Source organism: Festucalex cinctus, chromosome 1, assembly GCF_051991245.1.
Source record: "Festucalex cinctus isolate MCC-2025b chromosome 1, RoL_Fcin_1.0, whole genome shotgun sequence".
In the NCBI taxonomy this organism is placed as follows: Eukaryota; Metazoa; Chordata; class Actinopteri; order Syngnathiformes; family Syngnathidae; genus Festucalex; species Festucalex cinctus.
In genome coordinates this window covers 27,847,375-27,861,707 of record NC_135411.1, presented here as the reverse complement: position 1 = coordinate 27,861,707, position 14,333 = coordinate 27,847,375, and the positions used below count along the sequence as shown (strand labels likewise).

The window sequence follows — 14,333 nt, the reverse complement described above, 5'->3', positions numbered from 1 at the left end:
AGAACTGCTATTTTTAAAAATGTATCGATCTAGGTTCACCATGCAACAAATGCACGTCACAACATTGGTTATTTAATAATCATGTTCATTTAATAGCCCCCTTTGCACAACATTATTGTGAACTCTTAAAAATAGAAAGAATTTGAAATTCCAAGGTGTGCCATGATGATTCTATGATTACATTGATTTTATTGTAGGGGTGTGAATTGCCTAGTACCTGACGATTCGATTCGTATCACGATTCACAGGTCACGATTCGATTCGATACCGTTTAATCCCGATACGAATTTATAATTCGATTGTTGCGATTTTTTTTCATTCAAATTTAGAAAATACTAATCAGTAAGCTTGTAGAGTGTAAGATTTATATGAAAATGTATTATCTATTTATCTGAAATTTCAGTCTTATAGAGGTTGTAATCTGTTTCATGTTTGAACAGCATTAAAATAAAATATTAAGGCTTAATGTTCCGTTCATATAACATTCTTCCATGCTCAAGGTGTGAACCCTAACCCGAAGTCAGACGTTTTGTTGAATATTTTTCCATTAAAAATGGAAGTTTAAAAATCGATTCACACACACACAAAAAAAAAAAAAAAAAAAAAAAAAAGGCAATGATGATAAGACGTTGAATCGGTAAGACTACCGAATGAACAATTCTGAGCTCTTAAAAAAAAAAAAAAATCGATTTTTTTTTTTAATTGAATCGATTCGAGAATCGCGCGATGTAGTATCGCGATATATCGCCGAATCGATTTTTTTTTTTTAACACCCCTATTTTATTGATATAATATTGTTTCCGTGCTGGTAGGTAGTAGTTGTAGCGGTAGTATCAGTGTCGGGCAGTATTGTGGTACTGTGGTACAGGTCAAAGTCAGGATTTAGGTATCTTGACGATAGCGATGTCACGATAAGGGCAATATCGTGATATCGCGATATTAAAACTGCCACAATAACGTCGTCGTCATGTTCACAATATTTAAAAGGAACACATCTGTTAAAAAAAGTCAGGTTGATTTCCATTTGTGCAGTTCTAGCACCCTCTAGTGGCTGGTTTATTAGTGCAATGTAATTTTCATTAGGGATGTTTTGGCCTTCTATTTTTAAAATCTATGCTAATTGTCAGATGAATAATTTGCTTGTGAAGCGATCAATGTGTGCTTGCATTAGCAAGTAAGTGCCTCAATATTGTTATTAGAGATTGTAGGTCGTTTATATGCATTGCTGTTATGTACAAAAGCAGAATATTGTGCTTTTTTTTTTTTTTTAGTATGAGCTCTCTTTTTTACAATATTGTGATCTTTTTTTAAATATCGCCAAGGCCCCCACAATATCGTGATAATTATCGTATCGTGACCTTCATATCGTGATAATATCGTATCGTGATGTTTGGATATCGTTACATCCCTACTTGACGATGACAACACTCTAAACAATGCCATAAAAAAATTGTTTGGCTGTAATCTGTATTAACTATAAAATTGTTTTCAACTTTTTCCTACTCCCTTGAACATATAAATTGACATTTTTTGTATGTTTATTTTATTTATTTTACTTTTTACTTTCTTTATTTGTTTATGTGTTTATATTAATATATATATATGTTCAATAAATTTCAAACTTCAAAACTTCAAATAGGCGTTGAAAAGAATAGTCGGTCACTATGGATGTAAAATGGTTAATTTCAACTCTTCCCTGAAAAACATGCCAATTTATGTTGAACAATTGTGATTTTATAGCACTTTTCATGAATACTTTTACGTTAAGTACTGTATTGGGCATTTTGGACAGTCACGTGATCATCGTGACATATCGCGTGCGCAAAATACACTGAGTGAATGACAACAAAGAACTCACGAGGAATTATCGCGTCCCACGGCGGACATCAAAGGTGGAATTTCACCTTACAACAAAGAAGCACTTCTTCAAACGCAGTACAGCCACAGAGGACACACCAAAGATTTGTTTCCAACCGAAAGCCGGATAAAACTGGCACATCCAGCCATCGGCGAGTCCAAGTGGACGGTTAGCATCCGGGTGACTTGTACTTTGCTAGACTAAGCTACATGTCGTGTGCTAAGCATGCTTTAGCCCACATTAGAAGCGGCCATCCGCCACTGCCCCACCCCCCCCACGGAATAGCATGAAACCGGACGTGTTGAGGATTTTACTCTGAACAGAATGGGCGCAGTATTTGGGATCAAATATGTTTTTTTTCTCGCCCATTACGTCAACAAATTCCCACTGAAATGAACAAAGACGGCTTTCGGTTACGCACGGGATGCGTCATCACGATCATGTGACCATGAACATGGCGTCCCACGACCCACACCGTAAGATCGAATTCAGGGAATAAGATGCCAAAGATATTTGCAGTTTTATTCTTGGTACACAATACCTAATCCAATACTGGAAAATGATTAATAGGTGTGTCGCTTTAAGTCTCATAAATCACCCTGCTTCCAAATTCCAAAGGACATTGGTTGTGGTTGAGTTGAAGTATTGTACATATTTTTGTCCTTGTTAAAGGGGTTAATCATTGTAATCCATATTTTATTGAAAGATGCTAATCCATCCATCCATGATTATCAGAACCGCTTTTAATGCTGTAAAAACATATAGTTTTTAAAATTAAATTAATTATAATGTGCATAAGTGGAATTAGATTTTTATGGATCCAAAGTTACTCTTTATTGACATTTTGTATTTTCAACAATTCCTTAATCTTATAAATCACCGTACGTAACTTCCTCTGGACTTTGTGTTGCAGTTTGAATTTAGTAGAGGAAAAAAATGGCACCATCATAGATTTAAACAAGACCGAAAGCAAAACCCTGAATGACATGCTGCACCAAATTCAATTCGATTTTTTCTCGACAATGCAGCCCCATGATATCAATTTCCCACTCATTGGAATTGATTGCTTTTTGTATGAACTCCATTCTGAGAAAGCAGATTTTTCTGGACAAGGCATCAAAACAGTGATCACGTGTCATGATGGAAGAAAATGAAGATGCAGACGTTTTAGTGAATGCACTTTTATTTTTGATGTTTTCGGCCCCCAACATGGGGCCCGTGTTAGTTAAATAGCAGGAACAGATCATAAACCCTGAGACGTCATTATGGGGAATGAACTGTTCCAACCCTCCAGATGCTGGAGAATAAAAAGCAGTGCAATACAATCAAAAAGAAAAAAAAAGGCAGACGTAAAAAACACGTTACATTCGAAAAAATTCCTGTACAAAATGGCCGCTAACAAAGGCGCAGTATACAATACTGTAGTCATCATAATGTACAACGGGACCCAATATGGGTCGACTCCATGCAGAGACACTGATGCTGCTCAGGTTAACTTGTCACGTCGCAGAACTCCACAAGCAAGATGGTATTACTAACAATCATGTTTTTGTGCAAGAGAACACATGATTTTCTTTGCTTCGAATCTTGGTAGGCAAGCGACTTTCCGAGAGCGAGGATCAGCTCATTTGAAATTCAGCTGTGCAATATTTCCACAATTCAAAATCCTAATAATTCAAAGCAAAAAAAAAAAAAAAGCCAAATCAAAAACTCTCCCGTTCATTATTTCCCTTCTGATTGTAACGCATGCAAGGAGCGTATTCATAAATTACATACAAACAAATAGAAGAGGTTTTGCAGGGGTTTTGTTAGATTTGACACAAATCTGAAGTCATTCCAGGATGACTTTTTTTTTTTTTTTTTTTAAGAGGTCAAAGTGCTTCATCCTGATGAACTTCAGATAAGGTCATAACACTTTAAGTAAAAGCACAACAAAAACTTCACATGAGAGTGTTTGTCCGGAGTCATCCAAATGCTTTGAAGCGTTCCCATTTTTAAAAAGCAAACATTAAAAAATATCAAAGACGGCGTAAAGCTGGCAAAAAGGGCATGGAAATATGAAATACATTCTATGAGAATTGCAAGATACATTTACAAGCAACATATACAAAAAGCTCAAGTGATTGCCTGCAAACTAAAAAAAAACAAACAAACATTGAAATCCACTTGGAAGTGGCGGTAGTCCCGTAAGCGGCGGGCCGCACAGCAGCCCACGTACACGAAAAAGGCCGCGCAGCGCTCGCTGGAAGAACCCAGCGGCGACGCGGTCTTGACACTTGACCAAAAACGCTGGTCCTCGCCCGCCTTTCAGATACCGAGGCGAGGCGGAGGACGAGGATGAGGGAGGAGCGGTCGTCCTAGAAGGCAACCTGGGGCGGACACCACGGGGTGTCGGGGTACACCAGGCAGTGCACCGACTTGAACCTGTGACGCGCACCAACAACATGTTAACAAGGGCTTCAAAATGATGACGTGTACATACTGTATGCCTGCACAAGCGAGTGACATCCAATACATTAGCTGTTGGCATTTACAACTTGAATGATTACCGGCATGGGATACTTGGTTGGTTATTTAGGAGGGATTTACTATTCAATTTTGGTTAGTATCTGGGAAAAGGTGCAGATACAGGGATTCTGTTTCAAATTTGGAGATACATGTTTTTCTTTGGATAACCAATGTAATGTGCTACAATAATTTTCTATTTAAAAAGTGTAATGAGTGTCCCAATAAAGGTTGATGTAGGAGCTGGGCAAAATTTCATTTTGTCCACTGTCAGGTGCAAATGCCGTATGTCCAAAAATGGTCAATTTCATATTTGATCACACAAATTTATCCTAGAGGTCATTCACTATGTTGTTCTTTTCACACATGTAAAAGTATTGAAAATAGTTTGAGAATAAATTTATTAACTCTCTTAGACATCTTCCTACTCATTTTCTTCAAACACGTGTATAGGTTATATTTGTATGTATTATATAATTTTTAATATCTTTGAGTAGATATATATTTTTTCTTCTCTCTTTTTATATGTGTGTTTGAGAAATAAAAATTCATTCATCCATTCATTCAACTGCCTGAGAAGAACTTCCCTACTTCCCTCACTCTGCGGGAGCTGTGCAGCACTTTGTTGCCTCAAGATTTTATAGTTTGGGTGTTGTTTTTTTTTGTTTTTTCAAGACAGATACAGATACATTTTCAAAATCTTGTTTGTTAAGCAAGGATATGTCATGAAATACACTGAGTAAAATATGTCATAATTTCACCTCAATCATTTTGATGATTATCGGTTACAGCTAATAATAAATCAAAAATTTACAATCTCAATAAGTTTGAATTTTACATCATAAAAATGTCTTTTAATATAAAAAAATAAGTAGAATTCAGTAGTCTGAAAGTAATTTCCTATGTGATTAATGGAACTTTAATATATTAGATTTAATGTTTTTTGAGCTACTCAACTAAAATATTCTAATTCACCAATACGGTCACTTGCCCTGCAAAGGCTGACAATGGTACGGTCAGTTTATAAACCCTGACTTCACAAAGGTGTCCCCTCTCTAGAATCAAAAATAGTATGATCGTGTTGTATTTGAAAAGGCAGCTCTTGGATGTCACATTCAGATGTGGTGCAGGTATACCTAATGTTTTGTCTCTCACCTGGATGGATCCTCCTCTGCAGAGAAAGCTCCTTTCAAATTGATGATATTGCTCTTGTTTTCAAACATCCCATAGCTGAGAGTGATCTGAGGGGCAGATGAATGGAGACAATCATAAACAAGGTGTAATAGACCTAAGGATGCACCACTTTTTTTTCCTGACGGAGCACTTGAGTAATATTGGTGTATTTTTACGAGTACTGTACAGTATTGGCAGTGGTTGTTATGCCTACATACTGTATAACACTAAATACAGTATCTTTGACTGTTTATCTTAGTCCTCACCTGTTTGTGGATCTCGGATCTGGACACTTGTTGCAGGTTCTCCAGGTGCGAGTGGAACAGGTTGCTGCGAATGAGAGAGACGCCCAACACTGACTCGATGATGTAGCCCACGGTGCAGTCGTCGGGTAGGCGGATCTTCTCCGCCGTGTTCATGAAATGGCCGCCGCTGGAGGGACGCCACACGTAGGTAAGACGTGGATAAAGTATTGTCTTGATGGTGTCAAAATAGATTGATCTTACCTGGCCCACGGGCTCATCTTGAGCGCCAGACCGCGGCTCACACAGAAGCCTGCCCCTCCGGTAGCGAACCAGAAGTTGACTGGTTTCTAGACCAGGAAGACAGAGAAACGTCTCGTCATTCCATAACGGAGGATAAAAATACTACAATTTTACAAAGTGATCGCCTACGCACCATCTTGTTGTCTCCCAGCCTCTCCGTGGCCTCGATGGGCCTGTCCAGGCTGGGTTTTCCGATGTACACGTCTTGGGTGTGCTGGTACTGAGAGAGCTGCTTGAGCAGAGCGCGAACATTCACGTAGTTGTCGTCGTCCACGTGACAGAACCACCTGAGCATCAAATACATCGTGAGAACCTTGACTCAACGTGTCGTGTGTGCGTGTTTCCGTCTCAAACTCTCACTTCTTGCCCGACTCGATGAACTTGTCATACTCCACGGCCATCTTGCAGGAAAGGGCCTGTCGGCTGTGAGCGGCCGAGCAGTTGGTGTTGATGGCGTGACTCCCTGCGGCCATACATGAACAAGAGTTATGACATGCAGCCCAAGCATCTATCAATGGTGCCTCTTTTTTTTCCCTTGAGCAACTTAATACAAATCCTTGTGAGAAAAAATATTCCGCGTCGGGATGTCTCACCGATTTTCCTTTTGAGCTCCTCATCCTCGCCGTCTGTGAAGATGTATGTCTGCGGAGAAACAGGTGGAATTACTCATTAGCATTAGAGTTCTTGATTGTATATATTTACAGGCTACAACATTAGGTACACAAAATAGTGTGACACATTTTTTTTAAAATTGGCCGGTAAAAAAAAAAAATGCTCTTTTTTGATTGACACTAATTTATTAACAATATGTTTGCTATTGTGGTTGTAATTTGTAGCTTTCAGTAAAGATACATTTAGTTAGCTAGCTCATTAAATGTAGCACCAGCTATAGCTAAACAAGAGATATACACAATAGAATATATGTTACCCAACTGAATTTCCCCTAAAGTATAATTTCAAAATCCAAATAAATAAAAAATTCATTATATACATCGCTGAATTTACATTTGCTAACTAGCTTGCTAAACAAATAAATGAAGCAGCTGGAGCTCAGTTGGTAAGAGTGTGTTGTCCAGTGACTACAGGTTTCGGCAGAACCCTAAATTGCCTCCAGCTTCAGCTAGCATTAGCACCATCTAGTTTGGTAGATTCGACATTTAAAAAAAAACAAATAAAAAAAAAACAAAACAAAAACAAAAAACTACCAGTATATGAAAGTCAATCAGCTGTGATATTATTTCGCTAACAAGATACATCGCCAGAAAGCTGAATGAGGTCCTGAAAGTTCAAACCCTGCACCAGATTGGAGTTAGCCACAGGTGCTTCTCCTCAACTGGTGGGTAAACGAGCTTGTCCGAGTCTCCACCTGTTGAGTAGAAGCGCCTGTGGCTAAAGCCAAACTGTTTCAGGGTTTTCACTTTCTGGACCTGGATTCCAAAACCCTGTGTATATGAATAATGCTTTAGCTAGCTAGCATGAGCACTGACTACTCGTGTATAGAATGATAAGATTTTTATTTTTTATTTTTGTAATCTTTTATATCTTCATAAACATTTGATACAGCTGCAGCTTGTGCATGTGTACTAAATGTTGTGTGAACTCCAGTACGCTCCTGCCCACAATGGCTCATGCGTCGCTTCACTTTATGACAAGCGCAGTGATTAGCATCATTCAGCGGCGCTTTTATGACGGGGGGAAATCACATTGCGGAGTTAAACAGCCTCTTGCTCCCATAAAGACCTTTTGTGCCGCTTCACACTCACTCCATGGCAACCGTACAACCACCCCCGAAGCATCCCAGACGACAGAACACAAAAGGGAGAGGCAGATCATCCGACTGGCCCCCCGCATCCATCCCAATTCGCTGTCTCATTCATGCATTCACGCAGCTCTCCGAGCATAAGCCAAGTGTTAGCTCATAAATGACCGCAGGCATCAAAGAACTGTTGTGTGGCAGCAGGTGCTGGCCAACAGTCGACCTGTTTACACTTCAGGTGAGCCGGCACCTGCCGAGCAGCACGCCACCGTTGTCTGGCGCCACGTGTCTCTACACGCCATTTGCAGGGTGCGTGAGCTGTACTTTGTTCGGGGGAGTGGAGTAGAATGTTTGGTGCGGAGGCAGAAAAAGGGACACATTTTGTCTTTTGTGATATTCTAGCATACTTCCTTTATCGTTACGTATACTGCAGCTTCACTCTGTGCAGGTTCTGATCTGACTTTTATGCCCTTTGACTTTTCAGCATCTATCAATCTATCTTCTATAGCACTTGTCTAGGTATTAGGGCTGCACAATATATCGAAAAAATATTGATATTGCGATATTGGCCCTTGCAATATGCATATCGCAAAGGCACGCAATAAGTTTTATATGGAATTTTATGCTTTTTATATGAATTTGACCAGTCAGATGCTAACTAAAATGTGTATCGCCATTCAACAGTTGAAAATTATCAAGACATAATTACAATTAATTAACTAAGATTACATGAAGGTTGCTTATTTTGCCCCATGAAAAATGTTTTTCTTTCATTAGGTAATAAAAATTTAATTTCTTCAGGTACATGTTAAATATCGCAATAATATCGATATCGCTATGTTCAGTAAGTATATCGGATATCGCATGTTTTTCCAATATCGTGCAGCCCTACTAGGTATGGCAGATACTGGCCGTATTTCAATGCATCGAGTACTCACCAAGGCAGACGATACTAGTCAGTCACAGAGCAATACTTAAGGCACCATTTTGTCGCCATTTTCCTAATATAAATATGTAATGTAAATATTTTTTTCTGTTCTGTTTTTTGCTCCTTTATGGTACAATTTATGGAAGTATATATATGTTTATAAAGTTCATATAAAAACTCCAAAATCAGCTGGGGTTAGGCTCCAACTCACGCTAATCTTAAAGAGGGGATGCACTATTGAAAATGTATGGAATCTTTGCCAAAATTCTTAAACAATAAAAGTATATATGACGGCCATTTTAACCGTCCCTATTGCAAAGAGCAGAGCCTGACCTCTTTGTGCGCCCTTCTCCCCCCCACAACCAGACGTCTGGCGCTGTTTGTGCGGCAAACTCACTAAGCGCACCGCCATGAGACTTTATTTGTTCAGTCAAACAGAGCAGCGGGCCGGATGATGGCGCCGCGATGGGCCAGCTAATGGCAGGTGGCGGAGCCGGGAAGTGGGGGCTGGGATCCGAGTGTTGATTAGTAAATCAAAAACTATGCGTCCATTCACTCCCTCACTACGTCACCCCCTCCTTTGCTGTGAAGAGAACAATGCTGTGAGTTTTAATGCCGGCTAAAAGTCTCTGCTGGGTAAATCCTCAACATGTTTGCCAGCATTTGCATACAGCTGCGGGAGTTAACTCCGCACAGCACCTCCCTTCACCCCACTGTCTTTGTTTCTAAACTGACACGGAGACGTGCAGTTACTTTCACTACATGCAAATCAAGTGCATGTGTGTGAAGCTGAGATAAGAGAGGAGGGGCCGGGGGGGTACTTGAAACTCCAGGAAGGCTTGACATGGCCCCCTGTCTGAGCTGAACGTGCGTGGTGCCTGCATGGCTGCCTCCAGCTCCACAGGAAGGAAATGCACCAGCGGGCACTCTTCCCTCTATTCATCAGCGCCCTCCCCCGTGTACCTCCCTGACCCGATCGAACAAACCTACACACAAGCGTTCTTAAAAAAAAAATTAAAAAAAAGTCACACTCTCCCTTTTATCGAGGTCCACCCATTTTCACTAAAGCACCCATTGTTAGATTGCTACCTTATTTTTATACATCATTATAATGTTCTCTGTCAGGCCATATTTGGCAACCACATTTGGGTTATTATCAAATATATATCTATATGTATATTTTAAAGTACATAAAAATTAGAGATCGGCATGCCAGGTATCAGTATCGGGTCAATACCAGACTTTATGTCATGGTATCGGTACTCGCGACAGCTGCCAATACCAGTATCAGCCGCCCTCTTGTGGCCATTTTACAATTAGGAAATACAAATTAGAAGAATAGAACATTTCAAGGAATTTTAAGAAAAATGGTAGTTTGAGACACATAGGGCTTTCTTTAAAATAATCTATCGTTGTGTTTTTTTGGGGATGTTTTATGTTTTAAATAGTGATGCATGATAATATCAGTGGCCGATAATTATCGGCAATTATTGACCAATTTGCCGTCAAACAGATAAACCAGATAATAGAGAAACCTGCCGATAATTATCAGCAATTTGATTTCCTACAGATAAACCAGATAATAAAGAAATCCAGCAATAATTATAGACATGCCACGTTGGTCCATCTGTTATGGTTGTGGCTCATATCAAAATTCAGCTTCATGGTGCTTTACATATATTGAAACATTGTGCAAAGTTTATACAAGGTTTCAATGTATTTGTTAGACTTGTAGTAGGATTGGAAAGGATATTTGTATTCAAGTTAATTTTGCAAACAATTATCGGCTTACTTATCGGTTATCGACATCGGCACTTCTAAATTATTGGTTTATCTGTATCGGTTGAAAATAGCATTATCGTGCATCCCTAGTTTCAAAGGTACTAGTGGCATCGGTGACTACTCAACAGTTGAGTACTCGCATTGGTATCGGTCTGGAAAAAAAGTGGCATCGAACATCCCGAATAAAAATCAAAATTACAATAAAATTGGACGTAATTGGAGTGAAATATAATTTTATTTTATTTTTTTAAGTGCACATTAGGTGTACTTCAATAATGACTTGGCTTTGATGGCTTTAAAATTAGTTTTCCAATGTATTTTTTTTACATATATTTTTGAAATATTTTGAAGGTTTTAAAATTGAACAAGGAAGCTGTGCATGTTTTAAAGTACAAAACATGTCCAAAGATTTTTATTAAATATATGCCTAATATTTTAATTTAAAAAAACAGATTTAAAAAAAATTTGAACTTTAAAGATGACACTTTTGAAATTGTGTGTAGATAGATAGATAGATAGATAGATAGATAGATAGATAGATAGATAGATAGATAGATAGATAGATAGATAGATAGATAGATAGATAGATAGATAAAATGTTTTTTTTTAAAACTACTGAATGCGGAAAATTCAATATCGCTACTGCCACCTGTGGCCGTAAAATGCACACACACCCTTCTTCACATGCACAGCGCGCACGATGTCACATTTGCAGACAGAGGGCAGGAAATTTGAACAGAATCCAGTCTGAAAACGGAGCCAGGGGCTTGCAGGAATACCCATTGTGGACAGCTAAGGTGTTAATCTACTAATTAGAAGACGTTTCAGTCATAAATGGTCAAATAAAAAAAGCCTATCATAACGATATAGTTGGCAAAATTGTTACGGAGAGAGGTTTAATATATTAAAATTAAGGGGAAAAAAACACACTGTCACAGTTGTTGTTATAGGAATTCCAGTATTATAATACTGATAAACACTTATGGTCTAATAAAAGCTAATGAGGGCTTGTTGCATGCATGTGATGCTAACCAGTTGCACTATGCCCCGACTCAAAAGAACAGGCGCCATTGTGTCGGACAGAAGATAATCTACACCCGTGTAAAAGATGAAGACATCCCACTCTTATCTGGGGGTAAAACCAGAAATAAACTCCCACGAGCATTAAAGAGGCACAGATGCCATCGCGACGCCACAGATGTTCATCAGCTGAGCGTGAGAATGAGCAGCGGCCATATGTACGTGCATCATATGGCCGCCATTAGGGGGACGTCCTTTGTTCTGCGTCTCCTGACCACCTGGTGCCCTCCCCGCTGGAAACTCCCTCTTGCATTGTGGCCTTGCTTGGTCTCTGATTGTCATCACATCCACTTGCCTGCTGCCTTCCAGGACATCTTTGACTTTTGTCACTGGTGATGATTCAGTCATTATCAACAATTAGGACACTTAGGCAACATACTGTATGCACGGGTACTGTACATGCCTGAATTTAATCACCCAAAAAGGAACTACATTCTAGAATTGAGGACAAATCCGACAAGTCTATGCGGGAAAATGGTCACTGCAAAGCTTCCGAGATGCAGATTTAACTTCAAATTCTTTTGTAATCCAACTATTGGAGTCGTTCCATTAATCATTTCAGCTCTGCTTCAAACATTGCTCATAGAGTTAATCAAAGATATTATGTAACTTATTTTTCTATGGGATTTTTTTTTTTTTTTTTTAACTTAGGGGGTTCAGTCGGGCGGATTTTAAAGCCAATGTGACACCGCTGTCTGCAGGATGAAATCACTTTGACCAGGCATCTTTATGCAGCCACATTTTCTCATGCACCCCCTTTTGTCCCACGTGCATCCCCTTGAAGACGAAGCCCCCCGTCCCTCCGTTAAAGCTTGACCCAGACTCGGGCGCTCTTGTGTTCCCATGGAAAGCGAGAGGGCAGACGGGGCGCTGGGAAAGCTTTTCTTCAGCCCCCCTCCGTCCCCAAAAGACCCGGCTTTGTTCCTGCCAGGACTGCAAACGAGGGGGGACAGGGCGCTTGGAGAGTCGGTGCTTGCCGCGGAGGCATCCATTGCATTCACAAGGGACACCTCAAAAAGAGGAGGCATAATAGAGAGAGTGGAAGGGGCTGGGGGGCATAGGGGGAGTCCCCATGCTTGAAAGTGCCCCTTCGTTCTCAGGCACATCACTCAGAGCAGGATAAAAAGTGACATATGCAGGATGGGGCTGGGGGGGGGGTATTTCTTTGTCACTTATGGTGGTGATAAATAAAATAAAATAAAAACGTAAGGATCCATCTTTCATTGTGTACGGTGTACACCCTATACTTTTCAACCACTTTTTGCAAACTCAACAAACCAAGCGACTCACTGTTGCGAGCCAAAAGTCGCAACAACAAACCATATATATTTGCTCATCTATCTATGCCAGTGACATATAGTGACAAGCAGAACAATTAAATGCTCTTAGATGGCAGAAGTTACAATTACCCTGCATCCACCTGTTGTTCAACTAACCAGACTACACCAGATTTCACATTGATTTAAGTACATTTGTGAGTAAATTTAAACTAGATAATCAGTGTTGTTTACTTTAAAGCCATCCCCATATTAGCTGAAATTCTTTTACTAAACATGGTGCATAAAGTTCATATTTACCTGTTGCATACTCCGAGAGATCCAAGTGTCCAGAAGCAGGTTGAGTCTGGATTGGTGGAACTTCTTGGTGGTCTTCACCGCGATGAACAGGTCATCGGGTCTGATGTCCTCGGCCGGCGGTGTTGCCGTGCCGCCCGCGGAGCCAGAGGAGCGCGCGTTGGGCTTCTCCGCCTCCCTGCGCCCGCGGCTCAGCTTGCCAAAGTACGCCGAGAATCCCTTCTGCCCGCCGTCTTCCGCCGGCTGCGACGCTTCGAGCCCGGGTAACGACCGAGTGTCCTCCTGGCCGGTGGCCCCCGCGGCCACTTGAGCTCCGTGATGCCGCACGGCGACCACCAACATCAGCAGGCAGAGAACCGCCGCCGTGCCGAGGCAAATGGCCGTCTTCTTTCCGTTGTTCTTCAACATGGTTTAATTAAAACAAATAACGAATTTCCAACGCAAAGTCCATATGGTAAGTTCTGTAGCCTTAAAAAAATAATAAAATAAAAAAGAAAGTGCTAAAGAGGTCCTACACGGTACATTGCGAACTCGCGACTGAGCGCGACGTCACGAGGGCCAATTTATAAGATTCCTCTATGGCCACGCCCACTGGGAGGTCCTTGAAGGCAGTACAAGCAGGAGAAGATTTAAATACGTATACAGGTAGCAGGTGTTGGCAAACGTTTTGCGCTTATGAATAAAGGCAGCAAAAGTATTCATGCTCTATACTTTTTTTTTAATATATTTATAAAGCGTGGTAGAAGTAGTGATTCAACGTCTGTACATAGGTAAGAGTAAGTACAGCAAAAGTCAAAATGAACCAGCAAACCAAGTACTAGCAAGCATTGAATTGACTTTTGTGCTATCAAAACAATGTCTCCCATACCTTATTTGCTAACATTGTGGACTGACTTACAAAAAAAAAAAAAAAAAGCCAAATATGAGTGTTTTATTTTTAGATTAGGTGAATGTGAACTTTTTACAACGATGAAGCTGGTGGTATTAAGCAAATCAATCTCATGGTTGACTTTACCTCTCTCTCTATCTTTACGTTTTTTTACATAGTGTCATCATTATCCGCTGAGGTTGAATATGTAACGAGTCAATTTTGAGAAGGAAGGAGTATGAAGTACAGATATGTCTTTCTCAG

At 40.1% G+C, this 14,333-nt stretch overlaps 1 protein-coding gene across 1 annotated transcript; it reads right to left on the bottom strand.

Annotated features, from left to right (window-relative positions):
* Positions 1-3,038: 3,038 nt before the first annotated feature.
* lfng (LFNG O-fucosylpeptide 3-beta-N-acetylglucosaminyltransferase) lies at positions 3,039-13,730 on the bottom strand. Its single transcript, XM_077527378.1, has 8 exons — positions 13,205-13,730; positions 6,675-6,723; positions 6,442-6,544; positions 6,215-6,368; positions 6,043-6,128; positions 5,803-5,968; positions 5,519-5,604; positions 3,039-4,282 (listed from the first exon to the last, which is right to left on the bottom strand). The coding sequence occupies exons 1-8, from the start codon at positions 13,607-13,609 to the stop codon at positions 4,216-4,218; spliced, it is 1,116 nt and encodes a 371-aa protein (XP_077383504.1). The 5' UTR covers positions 13,610-13,730; the 3' UTR covers positions 3,039-4,215.
* Positions 13,731-14,333: the final 603 nt, after the last annotated feature.

Bases quoted from the DNA above. Each gene is read 5' to 3' on its own strand.
- lfng (XM_077527378.1), bottom strand. From the start codon at position 13,609: ATGTTGAAGAACAACGGAAAGAAGACGGCCATTTGCCTCGGCACGGCG. The intron at 6,724-13,204 runs GTAAATATGAAC...GTTTCTCCGCAG, and splicing joins TCTCTCGGAGTATGCAACAG to ACATACATCTTCACAGACGG. The intron at 6,129-6,214 runs GTGCGTAGGCGA...TTCCTGGTCTAG, and splicing joins GGCTGGGAGACAACAAGATG to AAACCAGTCAACTTCTGGTT.